Source organism: Phyllostomus discolor, chromosome 10 (genome assembly GCF_004126475.2).
Source record: "Phyllostomus discolor isolate MPI-MPIP mPhyDis1 chromosome 10, mPhyDis1.pri.v3, whole genome shotgun sequence".
Classification (NCBI taxonomy): Eukaryota; Metazoa; Chordata; class Mammalia; order Chiroptera; family Phyllostomidae; genus Phyllostomus; species Phyllostomus discolor.
Genome location: NC_040912.2, coordinates 10842366 through 10865313, shown reverse-complemented (window position 1 = coordinate 10865313; position 22948 = coordinate 10842366). Strand labels below are relative to the sequence as shown.

Genomic DNA, 22948 nt, shown 5'->3' with positions numbered 1-22948 from the left:
TCCTAGGACATAGCGGGGAGGAGAGAAGGCATCTGGAGGGGCGGAGGAAGGCTGCTGGGCAGAGCTGTCCTCTCACCGAGGGAGGGACATTGGGACTGGCCGTGACGTTATACAGACTCACTCCAGTGCCTGGAACCCCAGGGCAAGGGCATTACACAGCACGCACATAACATTTTATTCCACCCTTTTGAGTTTTTCTGTCCTTTTGTACATGTATGAAGGCAAAGATGTCATACTGCCAGCTTTGGGACTGGGAGGTCCCCTCTGTCATTTGGTGTGCATCCTTGGGCGCAGCTCTGGCGATGCACATTCCCGACCTGGCACCTGTCCGCAAGGCCCGGTGGGGACCCATGAGACGGGTCACTGCTCCTGGGGATAGTTGGTGACTCTTCACTTCCCTTCTGTACACGGGGGAGGAGCTGCTCTCGAGGGGTGATGTAAGGGGTGCAGAAGGCACCCCGGATCCCATCGCATCCCTGTTTGTCAGGATTTCCCACACTGCCCCCTTCCGGGGCTACTCTGGGGAAGCTACTGTGCAAATACAAACATCCCGGGATCTGAGAAAAGCCATCATCAGCCTAACGCCTGTAACGAGTGCGCTAGGGCAGCGTCCTAGGAAAGAGGCTGGGTTGATGATGGAACATTTCAAGAGAAGCCGTAGAAGGGGCCCGGAGATGGTTGCTCTGCCCAGAAGAAGCGCAGAATGGCAGGCTGTTTGGGGTGGGCCTGCAGGTATTGGAAACTCTGCTTAGTAGGGAAAGATCCCACTTCCTCAGGATGGCTCCTAGGATGGGAATGAACCCACTGGCTGCAAATTACAGGGAGATGGGATTTAGTTTCCTACAAGGAAAGCATTCTCAAGCATTGAGCAAGTGAAGACGGGCAGGTAGCCGTAGAAGGTCGCCACGCGCCTCCGCAAGCAGCAGTGTAAGTTAAGGGTCAGAACTTGAGAAGTTGTTCCGGGTCCAGACACAGAGGCTGGGCAGAGCCTGGGACAGTGTCCAGGGCCCTGAGCAGAAGCCGCGGGGTGCTCATCAGGATCCTTTACCAGGAGAACAGACCTGGGGCCCTGAATGGCTGTGACAGACAGGCCGCGGGCCCGAGGTGCTGGGCTCGTTCCCGGGACGGAGCTTCCCTGGCCCAGCCTGTTTCCGAAGGCCGGTGCCAGGGGCTGTCTGCTCCTGCTGCTCGGCCTCTCGGAGGTGGTGTCCAGTCCCTCATGGGGGCAGGTCCACCCTCCCTGCAGGCCCTCCGGCTGCGTCCGGATGGCGAGTGCTAGCTAGGGAGTGTTGCTGAATAGACTCAAGCAACAGGTATGTGGTCGAACAAGATAACCTTGGCCTTACCATTCAGTGAGGATGAGGGCAGGCTTTGCTTGGGCCTGTGCCTGGAGACACGGAGCATGGGGTCTTATTTTCCTGAAATAGGGCAGATGGCTCCAGGATCGTGGGCGGGCACCAAAGTGGGGAAAGAAGATGCTAAGATTAGTAGCTTAGTTCCGGTCACCTAAATCCCGGCTCCTACAGGTACGTGAGCCCCTCCCTGTTCTGTGCTCTCAGTGTCTGCCCTGAAACCCGTCTCACTTTTCACGTGGACCTGTAGTTATCAGCTGGCGTCTGTCTCCCTTGAAGAAGTTGAGAACTTCACTGAGAACTTACCATGTGCCCAATGATTGACGGGAAACTTCTCATTCCACCCCACACCAAACCCATGAGGTAGTTGTTATTATTATTACTTCTGGTTTGCAGGTGAAGGAAGTGAAGTTCAGAGAAACTAAATAACATGCCCAAGGACGGGCGGCTATTAATAGTCCAGAGCAGAAGGACAGGGTCAGGGTCAAACTCAGTTCTCTTCTATTCTGAACTTGGACCACTGTTATTTCTTGGGGACTAGGTCTTTTTTTTTTTTTTTAAATCTCATCTCTCCAGTACCTGGCATGGTTTCAGGCCAGATAGGCTTCCAGTAAAAATTGTATTTCCTAAGTAGGTGGACAACCCGAGTCCCTTTTGTGCTTGCCACACCGTGTGGTCTATACTCTTAACACACACACACACACACACACGCACACACACACATGCAGAATTACTGGCTCCTGTTCTGTGCTGGCAAAGAAAATGCTCATTGGAGAAATTAGCTTAGGCAATTAAGAGTTTGCTGGGTTATCCTGAAATTATAGCTTGTCGTTTAAATATATGGAAACAAATAAAATTTAGGGCCTTATTTTTCAGCCACATACACATGACAAGTTCCTGCATGAATAGAAAATAGTGTCTCTGCCAATAAGTGATACTAAAATGCCATGTGATTCTTGCCGGTTGTCTTTGTCACCATGAAGTAAGCCATATTTACATGATTATTTAACCATATGCTTTTCAGAAGTCTTAGATTCAGATTTTATAATAGTAATAAGAGCTGGCAGTTACATAGCACTTACCACGTACCATGTACTCTTCTGAATTGTTTACATATGTTAACTCCTTTAATCCTCGTATTCTCTTGTATCCTCATGAAGTAAGGGTCGTTATTACAAGATAATGAAGAAACAGACGCACAGAGAGGTTAAGTGACTTACCCGAGGTCACACAGCTAATTAGTAAAGAACCAAGGTTTGAACCCAGATGCTCTTCAAGACTTCATAGGACTACAGAGCTGTAACGCACTGGACGTGTCTTTCAGTCTTCACCACTGCTCTGTGTAAGAGGGACTGTTTGTCCGTTTCACACCCGAGGACACTGAAATTCAGAGAGGCTTAGACATTTTTCCTGGAAGGAAGGCAGGCTCATGGACATTCCTGGTGTCCTGGCCATCACCGCAGACCCCCGCCCCGCTGCAATTTAAGTGTTGAATCATGTTTCCTATAAGGACTGAGAAGCAGAAAATTGAACTTCTCAAAGTCCCTCTCTCAACAGCCTGTGATTCTTTACTGCTTCCCTGTACTCTTAGAATAAATGCCCCCCTTGGCTGATTTGAGGCCTGCCTGCTTCTCTGCGATCCTGGGCCCGCCCCCCTGCTGCCACCCCTCCCCCACACCCCTACAGCCCTGCCTCACCGGCCTTCTCTCAGTCCTTCACACACGTGCCCAGCTCTTTGCTTTTGGGGTCCCCTCTACCTGGAACACCCTCTCTCCTTCTCCTGATGGCTCATTTGCATTCTTCAGGCCTCCGCTCAAATGTGTCCCGACCTCCCCCTTCAACTGTGCCCCTGCCCACCTTCGTCTCTATCGCATCAGCCTCTTTTATCGCTTTCAGCGACTTCCCAAGATGTTGTTTTTCTTGGCCTCTGACTTTGTGTTGTGAGCTTGTGGTTTCTCCTTCCTGGTGCTCTGTGAGAACAGGGGCCGCCTCTGTCTCCGTCACCACTCCTTCCCCGGACACACGGAGCGAGGTCCTCCAGGGACACCGGTGGGGTGGAAGACTGACCAGTCTCTTCTGGAGGAAGGCAGGGGCCTCGAGGGAGACAGTGGCTCTTCAGCTGCCTTAAGCCTCCAGCCCCGCCCTGGGCTGGGGTGAATGAGGTTTGCACTCTGCTGTCCACATGAAGCAGCCAAACCCAGGACAGGAATCTGGGGTCAGTTGATGAGTGAGGACAGGGGCCGCTGTCCACCGTCTGGAAAGACCCAGCGCCCGGCTTGTTTGGCCAGATGTTCTTGGGAGTGTCTCATTGTCACCTTTGGGTCCGTGACCCTGGCCCGTGGCAGGGAGCCTCCTTTGCACGTTGAAGCTTTTTGACGAGGGCTCTGGGGTGTGCCTTTAAGTGGCCTGTGCATGCGGTGGACCTTGGCTCCCAACGGCTCCGTTTTTTAAGGGACTCTCTGAGGCCTGGATGTGTTATTTTTGCTTTCTTTTTCTAACCACGGCTCACCGAATCAACAGTTTCAGGGGACATTTAGACATCCAGGTTGGCTTGCGCTCTGGCACCGACTCTGAGCAAGGTCTCTCATTGTGAGAAGCCCGCTCGCTGGGTGCTGGGTGGCTGAGGGATCGGGCTCTGTGGGGAGGAGAGGCCTGTCTTAGGTGCTCTCTGGAGCTTCCTTGGGGTGTCATCAACAGGAGATGTCGCAGGGGTGGCTTGGGTGTGAGCACTGGTCTGGGCAGGGAAGCGCAAGAATAAACTAACGTGGACTTCAGGGCGCGTGCTGGCGAATCCTGACCTCGGTTTCCGCAGGTGCTGATGGGTAACCATTGGTTTCCGGCGCGAGAGGGGAGCCTTGCTCTCCCCATGTGTGGGATGTGCCCTGTGGGGCTGTGTTTTGTAGGCAGTGAAGTTACGGCTTGCCCGGAAAAATAACATGTTTTCTTTGCCTGGTGCTTGAGCTGTTTGCCTGGTGACTGGCTGATTGGCGGTTTGGGAAGAAAGGAGACATTGGGTAACTTGGGTGTCCAGAGGATTTGTGTGTGTGTGTGTGTGTGTGTGTGTGTTTGTGTGTGTTTGTCTGAGTGGCTGTTTCTGTTTCTTTGGAAACAGGAGAGGACAGATGAAGAAATAATGATGATACTAGGACTGTCAGCTGTGTTCAAGGTCCTGGAAGCCTCTTACAAACATTAGCTCGATGTCACCCCTCAAATAACCCCCGCCCTTGGAGAGCACCAGAAACCCTTCGAAGTGGGCGTCACGAAGGTGGATCAGGACGCTGACAGTTTGGGAAATAACTGGGAACGTTGCCATCCTAAATCATATTGGAACGGCCTTACTGGGCTGTGTTCCCTTCAGAGGCACTTAGTGGAAGAGATAAATCAAAGTTGTATCTAAACAAGGCTTTTTTTTTTCAGCCTTGGCGGAAAATGCTTTTCTCGGGTTAAAATTGCCCGGCACACAGGATGGAGTAGTAGGACACAGAAGAGGTATTTTCATTAAGGAAAATGTTGATACTCCCAAGCATTAAGAAACTCAAACTTTGTGAGGCTTTCCACACGTACAGACCCTTCTGTCCTGGGAGGTGACCCGCTTTCAGGGACAGGGGTCTTGAGCTTTTCATCTTGAACCCCCCCGTGTCCCGGGTTGGGAGACGTTGCCGTCGTTGAGCTGTTACCTCTCCGCTTTCCGCGGGGTGGAAATGACCAGGTCTTTGTCGTGCTGTCACTGCCTTTTTCTCCCAGATAACTAACACGTTATGCTTGCTTCCAAATGTCTTCGTCCCACGGGATCTTTGGGGAATGAACATGTGAGGGGAGTAAAGGAAAAAAAATAAGGAAGAGAAAGAAAAAGAACGAGCAGGAAGATGATAAAGGAAAATGTAATTTGCTAAAGAAAATGTAATTACAAAAGGAAGATCTGATTTATTTTTTGATAGCTCAAGGTAAGAGTAGATGTAGAAACAAGGCCGTAATCCACACTGGTCTTACGTCTAATGGCTGCACAGGAGAAGCCCGAACTCACCCACTGATAAGAAGGCACTGAGTTTCTCGGCTTATCTCACGCATCTTCCAGACTCCACTCCTTTCCTACCTTCAGGGCAACTGGAGTCAACTCTGTAAGGGGAGTGCAGCCAGGCACAGGTGAGGGGGTGCACCTCACCTGCATTTCTGTGGTCAGGAGCCGTGCTCCAGGGAGTTGAGCAAATCCATGAGCAGTTCTGGCTCCGGCTCCTCCAAGCTCAGGGTGAGGTGCTCAGTGCTCCTGGGCTTCCTCCGCCAGTGACAACCGAACTTATTCCAGGGCCAGTGACCCGTTCCCCAGCCTCGCTGGTTGGCTGCAAGGTTGCAGAGCTAGGGCTGGAACACAGACCGGACTCCAAAGCCTTTCTGGACGTCATGTCTCAATTAGAAGACAAAGAAAATTAATTCTAGCAAGTGGAAAAGCTAGTAGATAAGGTTTTGTTTGGTCACTGCTGGGTTATTAGAAAATCAGTGGTCAGAATCTCTTTAAAAGTCACCGCCTCCAACATTTTTCAGTATGTCTGATCTCTTTACACATGCAGTAAGTGTGTCTATACTTATTGTGTGTCTATACTTATTGCACCACCCACTACCTCGGCAGCTCCGAGAGCTCACTATAAGGCAAGTCTATAACAAAGGCAGTAACCAACATTGCATAGCGCTTTCCCAAATAGCATCCTATTTGACCTTCCCCATATCCCTGAGGTGGATAATACCAGTATTGTCCATTGTGTTTTTTTATAGTGAGAAAAATAATGTTCAGGGAAGTTAAGTAACTCACCCAAGAACACAGCTAGTAAGCAAGGGAGCTGAGATTCCCCTGGCCACAGTGTTGGGTTTCCTGTAAATAATGTAGTCTTACTTATCAGGATTAAAAGCCAAATAAAACCTAGTTTAAAACAAACAAACAAACACACAAACAAAACCCCTTCCTTCCGGTATTGAAAGACTGCTCCAAGGTTTGTGCGTGTGCGTGCACGCGTGCCTTGAGTTGGCATCTTACGAGAAACATGTAACCGTGAAAGCAGACTGTCTGGAATTTGATAGAGTTAATGAAACAGCCTCGCTTTCTCATGGCCTCCGGACTCTCGTAGCACTTCGCTAAAGCTCCTTTACGGCCTTTAACATCCCACCTCCCACCATAGGCATCTGCTGTGCAGGCCTCGGCTCCCTGCAGGACGCCCGGCGCTCAGAGAGCAGGGGCTCTCTCTGCGGCACCTTCCTGTCCCCACCGCAGGGCCTAATGCGCGGTAGGTGCTCCCTGACCATGTGGGGAAGAATGAGTGAATGACACCAGCGTCCTGGGTTTCTGATCCTGACCCCGACGCATGCGGAGGTTGAATCACTTTAGAACAAGGGCTCCTCCGTGACAGGTAATCAATCACTGTCCACAGGCAACTTTCCCCGAAGCGGCCTGCGAACAAAGGCCTGTGAAGATCCTTGAATCCCCTTGCTGGGCAGCTGCAATTTACCGGTGAGGGTCGGAGCGCTCGCCCCGTCCCTTCCCCTCGACTCAGCCTCTTGGAGGGGAAATGACTGATAGGCCTCCCTCCAAATTCCCTCTGGGGGCTGCCTGCGCCCTTTCCCCTTTCCCTTTTGCTCTCGGAAGAGGCCAGGTTCAGGATATTTCCCAGGACCTGACCTCCACCCTCCGAGCAGAGACCGTATTCATGCTCAGGGAGGGCTCCGGGGCTGCAGAGAGCTGGGGCATTTAAAAGATCCTCTCTCCCTGTCCCTGCTGATGTGGAGTGTTGCCTGAAAAATGGCGCTGTTGTCTGGGGACCCAGCCCCGGGGGACAGAAGGGGCCGGCCCCTGCATTTGTTTGTGAATGGCTGGGACCTCCTGATGAATTGGAGTCTGGTCCAGGGTAACCTCTCGTGGGTGGTGGTTCAAGGAACAGGCCTTTTCTTTCCAGTGTCCCTTTTCCAGGGCGTGTCAGTGGGTCTGAATCCTTGAGTGAGTGACTCTTTTGTTTCCTAGGAAGTTGAGAAAGACATTAAGGACTTCTCCAGTCTATGGAAGCGATTTAGAGATCCTCAAAAAAATACAGCTTATTTCAGCACTTTGAAAATACCAGTTTAATGACCCTGAACTGTGGTGACCTTGTGCTGAGAGGTGGACTTGGATGTTCTTATTCTGCCGCCTTGTGAGTCCAGTACCCTCCCCTGGGTTACATTAGGGACTAGGCATCAGTTCGGAGGCTTGAGCTAGTTTCTGGGGATGAAATAATCTCTGCAGTGTGTGTGTTTGAGTACGTACATCTATACACCCCCAACTTCTCAGTAAGAAAACTTAATAGGCCACAAGAGGTAAAAATTAAATATATATGCATTTAGTATGTATTAGCATGTGTGCATGCATACCATATGTGTATGTTTATATATACATCATACATGCACACATATATTTGTGTGTGTGTGTGTGTGTGTGTGTGTACACACACATATTTTTTGGCCTCTTAAATTTTCTTACTGAGAAGTTGGTTCGGAAGCTGATGTTCCCCTAATAAGTATTCTATCAACTGATATTTGATGGTACCAGCAACATTAAAAAAGAATTTAAAAGCTTGTGATGTTCTCTACTTAAACTTAGAAAAAGAAAAGGAAAGAAAACACGCTCTGTTTTATGGAGCCATCCCCGGCGATCGCAGAAAAGCGACACGCGGTCCGCAGGAGTGCAGAGGCATCTGAGCAATGCTGGGTCAGCGCTCTCCTTCGCCGCTGTGGCGGCCACGCTGCTTAAACAGTTAACCGGAGGTGGGGGCTGTGGGCGGCTGACCGAGGTAATTCATCTAAAAAAACCGACTCCAGTTTATACCAGCTTTGGATTGAACCTGAATGACTGTGCTCATGCTTAGTTACAATTTTTGGCAACAGCCCCCAGCCCTCCTTCACACTGAGTGGGAATGATAATTTCACATGCTTTTTTGAATATTCATAAAGTTTTTATTGGCACGGAATCGAGCCTCGTCCTAAGCTTAACTTTGTTCCAGGTTTGCAGAGCTCTTCGGAAAGTATCAAGAAGTGGGCATGCGTTTAATCCTTTGTTTTCGTTTCCTCTTCTATATGCTGAGTTTGTTTTTATTGTCTCACCCTGGCTATTGTTTTACTCTTGTCCATCTGTGCCTTGCTTCTAAACCCAGGGCAGTGGGGCTCATATTATCATTACTCTGGCGAAAGCTGCAGTATGGGCGGTTGGGTAGGGGGACCCCCGTGTGGCACAGAGCTGCTCACCCTGCACGTCACACAGTATTTCACACTCCTGACGCCCAGGTGAATGTCCGTGGCGCTCCCAGGAACAGTGGCAACTAGAAGTCAGTTCTGTATGCTTCCAAACCCCCTCGCTAGACCCTGCAAGGAAGTGGCGCCTTCTCTAGGAAGGCAGATGGAAAAATGGGCCTTTTTAGAAAGGACCTCGTTAGAATGATGGCAGGATCTTCCGATGACATCGGATTTTTGCTTTAACATGGCCTTCCAGTGACCTGCCAGCACTGTCCGATGTTCATTCACATGCTTGACAGCTGAAGCATCCGTGTCTTAGGAATCTGCACCCAGTCTTTGTGTGTGTTTTTACCGTGTGTCAGCTGGCACCGTGAGACATCACATACTTGTAGCACGACCACCGGCTGCTTCAGAGAAAACTTGGGGATGCCGAGTTTTCTTCTGGAGTCAAGGGGAAAAAGCACCCCCGTTCGATACCATCTTTCTTTTTTTTTTATTTTTTTTTACCATCTTTCTTAAATGTCTTTTAATAGAGCATCAGTAATAGCAATCCTCAGATTTAAGAGCAAGATGAAACAACCTCTTACCAGTCCCTGCGGCAAGCAGAGCGGTCTGGCCCAGTCACCGCTGTGTTTGTGTGCAGTCTCGTATTCTGCAGCTCAGACTCATGAGCAAGAAGAAATCGTCTCAGATATTTCGTTAGTCACTTCAGCCCATCTTTTGGATGGACGAAACATCTACTATTGTGGCCGGAGAGGAAGAGATACTTATATAGAATAAAGATACAAAGAAAGCATTTTTATCCAATGAAAGCCATTGGAATGTGTGCAAATAAAACTAAGACTAGAAAGTTGTGATTTTTTCAGAATACTTTAAAATAGTCATTTTACATAAAAACAGTTTAAGAGCCCCAAGTGAGCTAAAGATGACCCAGAGGCAGAGCGGTCCACGGGGAATGTGCTCTAATCCTCGAGAGGCAAATTTTCTGGCAGTCGAGCACAGAGGGAGAAAAAAGGACTGCACTGACTTTTCCCCTGATTTTCTAAAGACAAGCTGCTTTTTTGACCATTTTAAAGAATTCACCCGGGTTTGCACGTAATGCCTTTGCTACCATAGCTTTTCGTCTCTGGATGGCAGGGGGGCAATTATTTTAAATTGCAATGGAAGACTTCCTTTCCAGGTCTTTCCAAGGAAGCCCCTGATCACCTCTTGTTCCAATTTTGCTTTTTTTTTCCTTTCCTTTCCTTTTCGCTTCAGTTTGTTCAACTTCGGAGCAGGTAAATGGGAAAAGTTTGCTTCCTTCCAGTGTGCCTTCTCAGGCCTTCTAAGGTTGTCTTCAGTCCCCTTAGCAACAGCTGAGTGCTTTCATTGCCTTCAGTGTCTCCTTTAAAACCTGAGATTGTCCACATGTATGCCAGATAAACTTTTCTTTTTTTTTAAACCAGAATATATATTTTTAAGATTTTATTATTTTTAGAGAGGGAAGGAAGAGAGAGAGAGAGAGAGAGAGAGAGAGAGAGAAACATCAATGTGCAGTTGCTGGGGGTCATGGCCTGCAACCCAGGCATGTACCCTGACTGGGAATCGAACCTGCGACACTTTGGTTCACAGCCCATGCTCAATCCACTGAGCTACGCCAGCCAGGGCTAGATAAACTTTTCTTAGAGATGGGATATGTCTTGCAAAAGATTTAGTGTGCTTGATGGGAGCCAGAAGAGGAGCAAGGACCTAAGCACATGTAGTCAAACACAGACCAAGTCATTCATTCAACTCCACCTCTCACGTCCAACACCCGTGCTGAGCAAGTACTTCTGAACCATCAAATCCGCCGATGGGAAAGCTGTAAGACAGGATTGTGTGAAACCTAAGTAGAAATTAGCTAGCAACTTTGAAAAGAGGACTCATCTCCAAAGAAACATATGGACAACTTAAAAAAAAGAAAGAAAGAGGAATCTAACATATGTAAACCCAATCCCACTGGAATGTTTTTTCATACACAGTATAAATGCCACATAAATAAAACCACAAACCTCTGCAGAAGTACAGGAGGGCATGTGAGCCCCCAGAACTCCCTCCTGTTAGGCCCTCCTTCGGGAAGCGAAGCCTGGGTGAGCTTCTAGAAACAAAAGCTGTTTGGAAATCTTTCCTCCTGGGAACAACGGGGCCTGATTGGAAGGGAACTCTGTGCAGCCCCTTAGCATGATGCGAAACAAGCCCTAAGAAGTCTCCTATTCAGGTTGCGAGAGTCTGAACTTTTCGGGGTACCAGTGGATGGCGAACCTCTTTTCAAGACAATGAAGGTTTGAAGGGAACAGTAACATGTAACCGGCGCAGCGCGTGTGAAGTTTAAGACTCCCGGGGAAGAGTTCTGGCTGTAAACCCCCCAGTGACGCACCCAGCTCTCACCAAGCTCGGGTGAGAGTTTCACTCAGAAGGTGCAGCGCCCCCCTTGGCCTTGCTCCCTGTGTAAATCTCCGGGTTGAAGCCTGTGCAGCACGCAAGGCGTTTTGAGCTGGAGGGCTGAAATGTCACTTTAAAAGCAGGGTTAAAAAGGTCACACAGCTGCAAATAATAATAGCCCAATGAAATTCAGATTCTAGCTGCAGCCCACTTCAAGAATAACACTGAGACAGGAAACAAGCCTACTAGATCTTCTTACCAGTAAAGCCAGCGCCTGATAAAATGTGTGTGTGAGACACACACACATACACACACACACACACACACACACACAAAGAGAGGGAGACAGAGAAAGACATACATAACAAAACAAAGGCACACAGAAAAATAGACCGTACAGAGGGAGAGACATAGAGTTTTAGAGAGAGGGGAGGTTTAGAAAAGACAGAGAAACACCCAGATGCAGAAAGGGGTACAAAGACAGACACGAAATAAGTGATTTTCTTGGACTGAAATTCAATGGTGTTTATTTTTTATTCAAAATTATGATATTTATGTTTGAAAAGGAAAGGTGTATTTAAAATAAAAGGTTTTACTTTATTTTGCAATTAGCTTCCACTAATTGTTTGTAATATCTCTTTGAATGTTTATGTTTTATAATGCTTTACGGAAATAGTCCTGTTTTACAGATGAGCAAATAAGATAATGAAAGGCACAGAAAAAGGCCCTTCCAAAGAAAGTCTCTGCCCCAAACCGAATATGTAATTCCTCCCTAACAGCCAGCCCTGTGCTGGGAGAACCACACTGTGTCCTTGCTTTTCAAGTACAATCGGCCACCTCAGAATAAAATAATTTGTACTATGTTGTTGGTGAATTTGTGTTGGGTTACTATTGCATGTGGGGTCTTTTCTTTCTGGACCAAATACATTAAGAGAGATAATCTGCTTTTTTTTCAGAAACAAAAAGTACCTATTGGTTATGCCCTTCACTAATTCAGTTAATAAACCACCTTTGCTCCCAGAAACAAAGTGAGACTGATTCGGACTCACACAGTGTGACTGACCCCAGGTGCCCCTGGGGCTCAGCCGTCCTTGACACTTCAGGAAGGACCTCTGTCTTCCTCTAGAGCTCTTTCAGCAGGCTAGCAAGGTCTGCTTCACATGAGTCCTGCCAAGGAGACCCTCTCCACGACCATGGCAGGACCATACCTGCTGGCAGACTCCGTTCACAGCACTGTTCAAGTTCACGCCCCCTCTGTCAGTTCCGCAGTGCACCCTTATCCAGATGAGCGGTACCCGAGCGGACTGGGGTGCACTGGTACCGACATCAGTGTTCGCTTGCATTTACATTCAGTTCACAGCTTTGATGTATTGATAAAAGTGCATCCCAGATTTTCAGGTTAAAGCGCCATTTTTAGGGTCTTACCATTTCAAATTCTGTATCATTGTAGGACTTCACCTGCTATTATTGGGGGAAAGTTGTGCCATTTCACGAATATTGGGATTTAACCTTCACTGAGGATCAGCAGTGGCTTCCTGTGCTTGAGATGGGGGAGCATCCTGCCTGGCGGATTACAGCAAACCAGATGATGTAGGTTTTTTCCATGTGGGTTCCCAGTTGGCCTTCAGTTTAAAATATATATTTACAGTATTTTGCATAGGCTGTCCAAGTTTTTAGTAACATTTGTTTTTTGCAATGTTTGCCATTCATGAAATGGTAATTCCAAGGATATCCCTAAATGTCTGGCAAAGCGTTTGAATGGATGATTGCATCAGCCATTGTGGAAGATTTCCCATTTTAGACCAGGAGGAATTTGCGGGGTCAAACGATGAACAATGGAAGAGATTCTTGCTCCTCGCAAGGCCAGACTAATCCAGTGGCAGTTGAGGGTTTGAATTGTAAATTGAGCCTGTCATCTCCTTGTCAGCTCCGAAAAGCCTCCACTCATTTTCTGCGCTATTAGAGTTTGTTATTAGGGTTTTGTGTTGTTTTCCAAAAAATTTGAAGGGAAATTAGACTCATGAGGCACTTAAGTGAATCTGGACTTTGGAAAGGAGGAACAAAACTAGTACTATTTAGAGACTTTTAAATGCTTGAAGAGCCGGCCACAGTTCGGACTGGATCTAAGCAGAGTCGTGGGTTTCCTCGGTGTCCCTCAAAGGGCGCTTGGTGGGGCCCCCGGCAGCCCGCACATGACTGATGGACTGGACCTCAGTGGTTTCGGTGCCTATGGCAACATCAACGAACTGGATTTATCATGAATGAACACACCTCCATATAAACTTTAGTAAAAACTAGCTTTAACTTGTTCTTTCCACCAAAAGCAACTTTGATTCCCCCTCACCCCTCGCATTAAATCTGGTGAAATCTCTCTTCTGGCCTTAACTGGGAGCAGGTGGAAATGAGGCCTGCACAGCCTCTCGCCTCGCCAAAAACTTGGTTCGAGGCCAAGAAGTTGGCAAACCACTGCCTCAGGAGCAGAGAAAAGGCAAGATGGTTGGGATGGTTTATTGTGATGATTCAAGATTCATTACCTGCTCCGCAGGTATTTATTGAACGCCTACTAGGTCAGCTCTGCGCCGTGTAGCCTGGGGCGTGGCGATTTCCCAGCGTGACCTGGTCCATTGAGACAGCCCAGCTAGTAAAACAACCACATGGGAAATGGGGGGACGAGGCCTGGCTTCTGAGGCCCCGGTGCGGGGCGGCCTGGCTAAGATCACGTCTGAGTAATTCGCCCCCACGTGATGGATGATAAAAAGAATAGACGCGGGGCTTTGGTGGGAGTCTGTTGGAGAGAATAATTGTTGCAATATGTGCTAGAAAGGAACCATAATCATAGACCATAAAAGTGGCTCTTGACTCACACATCAGACCAGATCATGCCCGTTGATAAAGGTGATGGCGCCCGCGTGGTAGAGTGGCAGCGTTCAGTAGAACTACTGCCGACACCCACACAGACAGGAGTGAGCAGGAGCGTGCTGTTCGCAGGGGCCTCACGTGGGGACCGTGGAGCGTCAGAATAAAGCGGCTGAGGGTCACACATGCATATACACACCCACGCAGACCCTATTAATTCCTTAAAACTTATTCTATTTTAGCAAAGGCCGTTTTACCTCAGGACTTCTATTTTAATGCCATGTGGCCAAAACATTTGGTCCATGGGATGCATAATGTGAAGTACATTGATACAGATTCATTTATGTTCGAAAGTGAAATAATCCAATGACAGGTAAACCTATTGAAGACTGAACTCTAAACTGTCGGATGGCAGACTCTGTATTTCTCTGGCTGACATACAGAGTCTCTGTGGCATTCCTCCAAATGCAACATCCATGCTATAAAGGCTCAATAAGACAGAATAGATCTACGTGGCTGGCGAAATCTATGTGCGAAGTGAAATAAGCCAGACAGAAGACGTTAAGGATCATAGGATTTCACTCATATGTGGGATGTAAAACGGAAAGCAATAAATGAACAAACAAGACAAGTAAACAAACAACAACCCCCAGACGCAGACAACAATATGGCGTTGCCAGAAACCAGGGGATGAGGGGGAAGTCAAGAGTGAAGGGGTCAAATACAAGGAGATTTGACTTTGGGTGGTGGGCACACGGTGTGATATGCTGATGATGTATCATAGACTTGTACGAGTGGAACCTATATTATTTTATTAACCAGTGTCACCCCAATACATTTCATTTAAAAGTCTATATGACTGGACCTTGTTCTGCCATCAAAGTATAATTCCATGGTATTTGCTGCAGCTCATATGCAAATGGTAACTAGTAATTAATATAAGGTAGCTAATGTCGACATCAAACAGAATTGCTAAATTATCACCACTTGGGGCTGTGATTTATGGGAAAAGCCAGCATTTCTGTGGACTTTGGTTTGGGAGAGAATTGTGATTATGGTAGAAAAGTACTTTCTTTTTGTGCATTTGGGGCTGGGCTTGGTCAACCTCTTTTCCCACTTTGGCGTGTTAATGTGTCTCTTCCCTTCAGCAGTAGCAGTTTCTGTCTCTTTCAGCTGGACATTCACCCAATTGTTATTACTAATTGCTACTTTCAGTTGTAGGCTGTAAATGTATTTAGATGGAACGTCCCCACTTTTACTGTCATGTAATCTTAACGTTGGTTCGTAATATTACTAAAATTGGCATTCTTTTGTTACTTCGGCAACTAAAGCTCTTGTGTGGTACTTAAGACTCACCTTAGAGCAAATTCTCTTTTATACAGAGGGAATAGTTAGTAGTGAAGTGAGTTTCCAGTAACATCTGTCCACAAAACCTGCTCCCACTTTCAGACACACACATTTAAGTGCTCAGACCTGTCTCCATTATTTGGAGGTGTCCCACAGGCCTCCGGAGTGGTCGGCGTGACGCAGGCGTGAGGGGACCAAAGGCCGATACTCACACCCCCGCTGCAAGGAGGGAAAACCGAGGCCTGAAGCAGCTCAGCGGCCTGGCACTGACCAGGCAGGTCCTGGCCACAGGGACAGAAAAGTCCCAGGGAAGCGTTTCCAAGCCTTTACTAGAAAAACAAGGTACACTCATGAGTGGCTAACCCGCTTACTCTGCTGTTTAGTCTGTCTTGGATCAAAATCATTTTTTTTTCAGCTTTAAAGTCACCCTTTATTTTGAAGCTTAGAAGGGAAGTGATCAGAATTTACAGTGGAGAGGAGGGATTTTTTTTTTTTTGCATGAGAAGTGATGGCAACATGAAATGAATAATGAGATAGGAGAAGTTATTTTCATTGCTCATGACTTTTCTCAGACAAGGGCAACTGAGAGCTTCTAAAGATATTTGTTGGGGTTTTCTTTTGTTGTGGTTGCTCCTCTAACTATAATGCAGTAAAAGAACTTAACCAGCATGGCCGATGCAGGAAAGCGGGAAAGTTACGCTAAGTCACGGTGCTGACAGCTGACCAATGGGAGTTATTGCTAGTGGAGACTGCGAAAGGCATTTGCTTGGTGAAAATTGTGCGACAAGGAGAAACAGTGGTGTGTTAGAGGGTTTACATTTTTAAACTTGTTTTTTTAACATCTGACTAGCAGTGTGAACGCAGGTTTTTTTTTTTTTTTACTTTGTGTTTCATAAAACCCAAAGTGTGCATTTCCCAAGGAGTATTTGTGAAAGATATTAGTGTGTGGGGGAAGGGTATAATGACAAACAAATTAGAACCGAGTTTTTTTTTCTTTTTGCAAGATAAAGTTTCCTTGTGTGACTATGACATGAGTTGAAGCAGAGCTCGCTCTTCCAGGGGCCAAGGTGGCCTGGGACTCCTTTGGAATCACTTACAAGTAGCATTTTCAAGAAACAAATTGCTTCCTGTGCGCAGAGACAAAGCAGCCGGTTTCAGCCTCACAGCAGGGCCGTGCGGCTTACGTACACGCAGCGTTACCCTTGGCAGAAAGCACGATTTAGTCAATGATTGAAACTGTGTAACAAATGTGCAGAGTACTTTTTATGATTTTAAAAAATTATGTTACTGTATACACTGGTAACCACAAAACCATATATAGTGTGCTTTTATGAGCTTTGGGGAAGATTTGCAAAGGTAATTTCGATTAAGTTCAGTTTTTGCCTTAATGAATTTAGCTTAAAACGTAACCCTTCCATCAGAAAAGACCACACTGTAATTTTAATACATCCGAGATGCTAACGCAGGTTTCTCCCTGCGAAGCTACCTCATTCCAGCTAACTTAGCTACATCAGAAGGGCAGTAGCCTTAATCTAATATTAATTTCAAACCAGCCCATAAGGCCAAATTAACAAAATATCCAAGGTGATATATCTTTTCATGCTTTGATTTGTCCCTACATACCTTGGATAACTTTTGCTGGAGCATCATCGAATGCCTGAGGTGAAAGGGATTTTGAGGCCATAGCTTTCACCAGAGGCCTTTGCAAAGCTGGCTGCGGACCACCTTGCATCCCTTGGTCATTCTGAAGCCCAGTGCGTGGGGTGAGCACCGATGAATTATTTGACCCGTTGCTCGGGCTGGTCCTCACACTAACGATTGTCCAGTTACTGCCCCTTCTCTTCCTGTCCTGAGTGGCCAACTTCCAAGGCCTCCGGGGAACTTGGCTTTGGAATCGACGTGTGCAGGTGGGTTCTCACCTGGTAGTAACAGAGTCTGGGTGTTTTTCCACAGGCAGGGTTTCTGCCACACAAGCCCATGGCATTTTTCTTTAATATAGAGTAAATAGGCACCCCAGAAAGTATCAGGAGCCCCGACAGCAGTGGGGCTCACGGCCTTCGGCAAGGCAGGGCCAGGGCTCCTGTTCAGGTTTTCCTCGTCCGATCTGGGAACCGGCACAGAGAGGGGCTCCATGCGGTTGCCTTTCTCACGTTTCCCACGCAGAAGCAGTGGTTACTCACGGATTTCTGTTTTTCCTTCCTCCCCGTCCCCTTGGCCCTTCAGATTTATGAGGAATCCAAGATGAACCTGGAGCAGGAGAGGCCGTTTGTCTGCAGTGCTCCGGGCTGCTCCCAGGTGAGTGTGCGGGCCCGCTGCTGTGGCTTCCAGGGACGCGCTTACCTGCCTGCCAGGAGGGAAGCGGCTCTCCTTGGCAGTCACGCCTGCTTTGGGCTCTCCTTCTCCACCCAGGTACCCCCAAAGTCCCCCTCACCGCCATCATCCCTGTCACCATTGCTGCTGCTTTTCGTTTTGAATCGCTGGAACCACTTCCCTCCTAGCCCCTGAAAACCATCGGTGTTGGCCATTCCCACCCATAAGTCCTCCCTGGAAGTGAGCCAGGCACGGCTCGCCCGCCAGCGGTCCTGGTTAGTTGTTTCAGAAAGCAAGGCAGGAGGGCTCCCGCTTTTACAACAGCCGCTTGAACACAGCCCCCTGGGTGACCGGCCAGCCAGCTCACCATCAAGCGGTTGAATTCTGCTTTGTCTTGCTGTCCCATTTGAGTTAACTAAATCCCCTTATAACTGTTTTAAAGCCTATAGTTTTTCTATGTCTCTAACCCTTAAGAAGGGATGTTGGCCTCCTGGTGTTAGATTAAAGCTCTTTTAACCCCCGATGACTCCCGTCACGTGGAATCGTGAGCACTAGAGGGGGCGCTGCATGCATGCAGTGTGGTAAAGGGCCTGCCTACACCACGTGCGCAGCTCGTGCTTGCTGCTGTCGCCGTTACTGCTGCTCCTATGACCCTTACGCTGGAACCTAGCTCTTTGGGAGAAACCGGAAACATCCATTGCCTAACATCAGAGTGCTGCCCATTAGCTTTGGAACTTGATGGTGACTTTTTAACGGGTGACCCTTTGAATGTCTTAATGTTCCAGTCATGGGAAAATGACCACAGATGGCCGCTCTCACACCAGGATTTTCGTTCTATAGGATACAGGGCAAGCTTAGGGAACAGGTGTGTTCCCAACAAGGGTCGTTACTCTCACTTTTTCCTTAAAGTGCCCACTCTCTTGCCTGTTTACGTAATGGGGTTGGCGGCACAGCATGGAGCAATGTCTGGGGGTCAGGGGAGAGGTGACGCCCATGGAGGACCCTTCTTATTCCAGCCTCCCTGAGAGTCTGGGGGGCCTGGGGGCCCTCTGGGGGGAAGAGGCCATTGCAACACGCCACGTTGTCGCTGGTGCTGCCTGGTGGTGCCGCTGGCGGTGTCACTGGTGGCCTCTGGCTGAGCACCCAGAGTCCCCTGCACGGGTTCCGGCCAGCTCCAGGGGCTTTTTCTATGGATGTTGGTTTGCAGCCTATAAATAAGAAAAGCAGTAGAGAAAGTGACTTTGAATTTAAACTGTTTTCCAGAAAACTGGTCTTGGAGATCGTTTCAAAATAGGAAACACTGGGAAAACACAGATGGGTTGATAGTAACCGGGAAACACTCCGCTAGAGCAGAGCTATCCCTTGTGAGTGCAAACGTGCCCTTACCTAAACCGGGTCCAACGGGCTCCCACTCCGTTTCCCGGGGGAAAAGTCTTAACAGCCAAAGGGAATCCGATAATTTGAGTGGTTTGCTCTGCTTTAGCTGTGAAAATGTGACCTTACGTTTTATTCAGTCCAAATCACTCAACAAATTTTGGGTAGCTCACTATGTGCTCAAGATACATGTACCGCTGTCCTCACAGAGCTTCTAGTCTGGGCATCAAATTTGTAATCACATAATCAATTAATCAATTGATTTGTGAATTGCAAGCTTCCATGGAGGAAGAGCACGGCTGGGCTGAAGAGTATCACAGGGGGATTTACTCGGGGAGGGTGATGGGGGCTTCTCTGTGGAAGAGGCACTCACAGGAATGGGATCCTCAAGAGAGCCAGCAGGGACCAAGGGGGGTTCAGAGTGAGTCAGGATCCCAGCAGGATCCAGGGTTGAGAACAACCGTTGAGAAGAACCCTTTGGGGACAGGTTGTTAGTCACGTCTAATATTTAGATAAGTCAGAGAGACGAGAACCGCACGGAGGTCATCAGACCCTGTGGCAGAATTTCCCAAGCTTGGCATTGCTGACATCTGGGGCTAAGTAATTCTTGGGGGGGGGGTGCAGGAGCTGAGCACTGCGGGGTGTTCAGCAGCACCCCGACCTCTGCCTGCTAGCTCCCAGCAGCCTCCCCAGCTGCGAGACACAAAAATGTCTCCAGGCACGGCTAAGCGCCCCAGAGGGCCCAAGGCTGAGAACGGCCGCCTGATCGTGTGCATTTCGGCTTTACCCTTCTCTCTTTTCGGACCCCTCCCTTTGCGGGGGGTCACTAGCTCCTCACCGATGCTCTCCCCTTCATTTCATATTTTGCCCTCAGCCACCTTCTCTCCGGTTTGGAATCAGGCAGCGTATAAATAAATAAACGCCACAGACGTGTGGTCACTGGTGTCAGTCTCGGCGAGAGCCGGGACAGCGAGAGGCCTGAGCGGAGGCTGTTGGGTTTGGCAGTGGGCGCCTGCCGGCGACCTGTGAGAGAGGAGTCAGGGCGGGGGCCCGATTGGAAGGGATTGACCAGCGAGTGGGTGGCAAGGAAGTGGAGGTGGCCAGCATAGAGGGCTCTTTCAAGAGCGCTGGGGAGTGACGGGAAGCAGAGTGATATAATGGTAGCCTGAGAATGAAGCTGCTTGAGAGGTTCTTTTTTAAATTAGAGGCTAGCCAGGCTGGATTTAGTTGAGGGCAAGACGGGGTGAGCTTGCTGGCTTGAAGGACCACAGTTGAAGCCCCAGCCCTGGGGAGATACAGGGGGTAGAGGATCCTGCGGAGAGGGGGGGCTGCTTATTCCTCTGGGAGAGGATGGATGGAAATAGGCTCTGCGAAGTTACATCAGATTCTGAGGTGGGGGCAGTAATGCGGGGTGAAGGGGGTGCGTTTTGAATGACCTTGAACCTCTCACTGAAGGAGCAGGCCGTTTCCCTGGGAAGGCCAGGTGGGCTGAGTAAAAGGTTAGACGAACATGAGAAATGAGGGTTTACATAGTTTCTTGGTTTTAAGGTAAAACTCGAAGCCTCTCCTCGCAAGGCATTGTCAAATTTAAGTGTAAATAAAGATGCACCTACCACTTGATGTCTTTATTGGATGTGGACGTGCTTCGTTTCCTTGACAAGCTGTTACAAAAACACAGGCACTTTCCAGTTGAAGAGGTATTAGAATGTAGTAGTTGCCTGGAGATTCCAGGGGTCTCCCAGGGGAGTCGCTGTGATCATGGCGTGAACTTGAGTGACATTCCACAGCCTGGGGCCCTGCATGGGCAGGACGGGATGGCTGGGAATTGGAAAGGGGAGCACATGTGAGTTATCAGTGCTGCATCAGGGGTGGCGGAAAGGTTCTCCTCCCTTTTCTGTCATTGGTAAAAAACTGTGCTCTATCAGGAGTGGCCTATAGTACGTACCCGGGAGTAGTACTTTTTGTGTTATAACTCCTTACACATTAGCTTTGTCCCAGAAGCAACGAGAAATAAGCTTCTCTTCCTCTTCCCGATCTCACCAAGTCCAATGTTAGTGTCACTGTTCCTTGGCCTCCGCATTAATCGAGTTTGGAGTTCCAGTGGCTTCTCTCAACTCTCCCTGTTACACACAGTACATTTTGGTTATTTGATAATTTGCTGGTAGGTTCCTACCAAATTAAAAGACACATTACAGATGTCCTATGTTGTGTCTTGCAAAATTATTATAGTCAATATGAGATATTATGGAACCTATTGTTGTTCAAAAAGTTTTCTAATTAATATTCTGTTTTAGGCTACTATATGAAGATAAAAAAAGGTTTATAGGTACAGAATGAAGGATGTTGCTGTGTTGTGTGTTGATTATGTGCAGGGTCTGGCAGAAGTAACGCCTGCTTGACTGTGGTTAGTAGGATAGTAATATGAGTGTAATAATTTACAGTTTTAATGTGAACATTTTGTCTAAAATGTCATATGGTGTGCTGGAGGGTGATATTATTATATTACGTAATTACATGCCCATGATTTTGTAATAAAAATGGGCATTATTTGTGCCAGATTCTGTATCTCACGGAAAAAATTATTATAAGGCTTTTGAGAGGGAGACTAAGAAATTTCACCTGTGTCCCTAGAGCACACTCAGTAATGGCACGTAGTTGATGCAGTCATCATAAGGTGTTATAGAAGGCCAAGAGAAGAGATGAACATGTAGCAAAAACCCCACATGTCATTATAAATCAGACTTTTGTGTGTTTAATATCTGGAATAATTACCATGCTTTGCAAATTCTATACTCTCCAATTTATATGCTACAAATGACATATAAATGAGTACTATTTATCTGAAAAAAAAAACTACTTTTGGAATATTCCAGAGGATTTAATCCATAAATTCCCTTTCTTATGAACATACCATACTATTTGCAGAATAGAGTTCTCCATTGTAACAACGATAATTGAAATTCATAATGACTATCTCCAGGGACTGGGACGCTCTGGAAGATTTTCTAAATTGTCAAAGACTCGGAAATGTTCAGCGGAGTTTGTTGTCTTTCGTTGTATTTTCATTTGACTTTGATAAAGCAGATCCTCTGTGAAGTTCAGTTATTCAAACAGTCCCGTCTGAGTCAGTACAGGCCGGGATCTCCTACAACAACAAACCAGCGGAACACTTCAATGGCTTAAAACAACAAAGGCATATTTCAGTTGCCCAAGCACACAGTTCTGCTGTAGATCGGCAAGATGTTCTTCATAATCCTCCAGAATTCAGAAACGGTCTTCGTGCTCTCTCAGAGGGCAGGAGGGCTGAAGGGCCACTCTTTCCAATAGTGTGAGCCACCTCGCTACAAGGAAGAGGTAGGGGGATCTCCAGAGCGTCTTGCACCGAGAATTAGATGCTCACATCTGGGTGACATGTCACTTCATCACCCAATGGGCAGCACTTGTCCTATGGCCCCACTTGACCACAAGAGGGCCAGGAAACATGGTCCTGCTGTGTGACCAGAAGTCAGCTGAAAATTTTGGGGGAGCAGCGTTTTGACAACCACATTATGTTTTGAAAATTAAAAGTAAAGTGTTGGAAAAAAATAAAATGAACGGTTGGTTTACTACACTTACACAGTATAGAATACCAAAACGAATCTGTCACATTTTTACAAATCATATGTATAATTATAAAAAATCAGATAATGTGTGTGCAAGGTCTTCATAACAGAAATATACTGTATAAATGTCACTGCATATAATGTATGTATGCATTATGCATGCATGCATGTATGTATGTAATTAAGTAGTTCTGTCCCAAAGTCTGACATGAGCCAAAATTCTTTTCCTACTTCATACATTTCTCCCACTTTTGGTTAATCTATAGATAATGTCTAACATACTTACTACACCTTAGACCTAATTTTACACCATTATGTATAACAGTAACTACTAGAGAAAAGTTCCAAATAGTCTTGTAAAACTATGGTACTACTCAGGTCTAAATCCACTTTCTTATCTTGGACATGGTTTTCTCATACGTACAGATAGAAATGGGAGAATTACTTTCGTCAGGTTAGTTA

General features: G+C 47.4%; 1 protein-coding gene across 1 annotated transcript in view; it reads left to right on the top strand.

Annotated features, from left to right (window-relative positions):
- The window catches only part of CREB5 (cAMP responsive element binding protein 5), a 380468-nt gene that overhangs the window by 51937 nt on the left and 305583 nt on the right, over positions 1 to 22948 (top strand). The window contains exon 2 of the mRNA XM_028526229.2: positions 17424 to 17495. Within this exon, the coding sequence (XP_028382030.1) occupies positions 17442 to 17495 (54 nt within the window). The 5' untranslated portion in view covers positions 17424 to 17441. The remainder of the gene's footprint in view (positions 1 to 17423; positions 17496 to 22948) is intronic.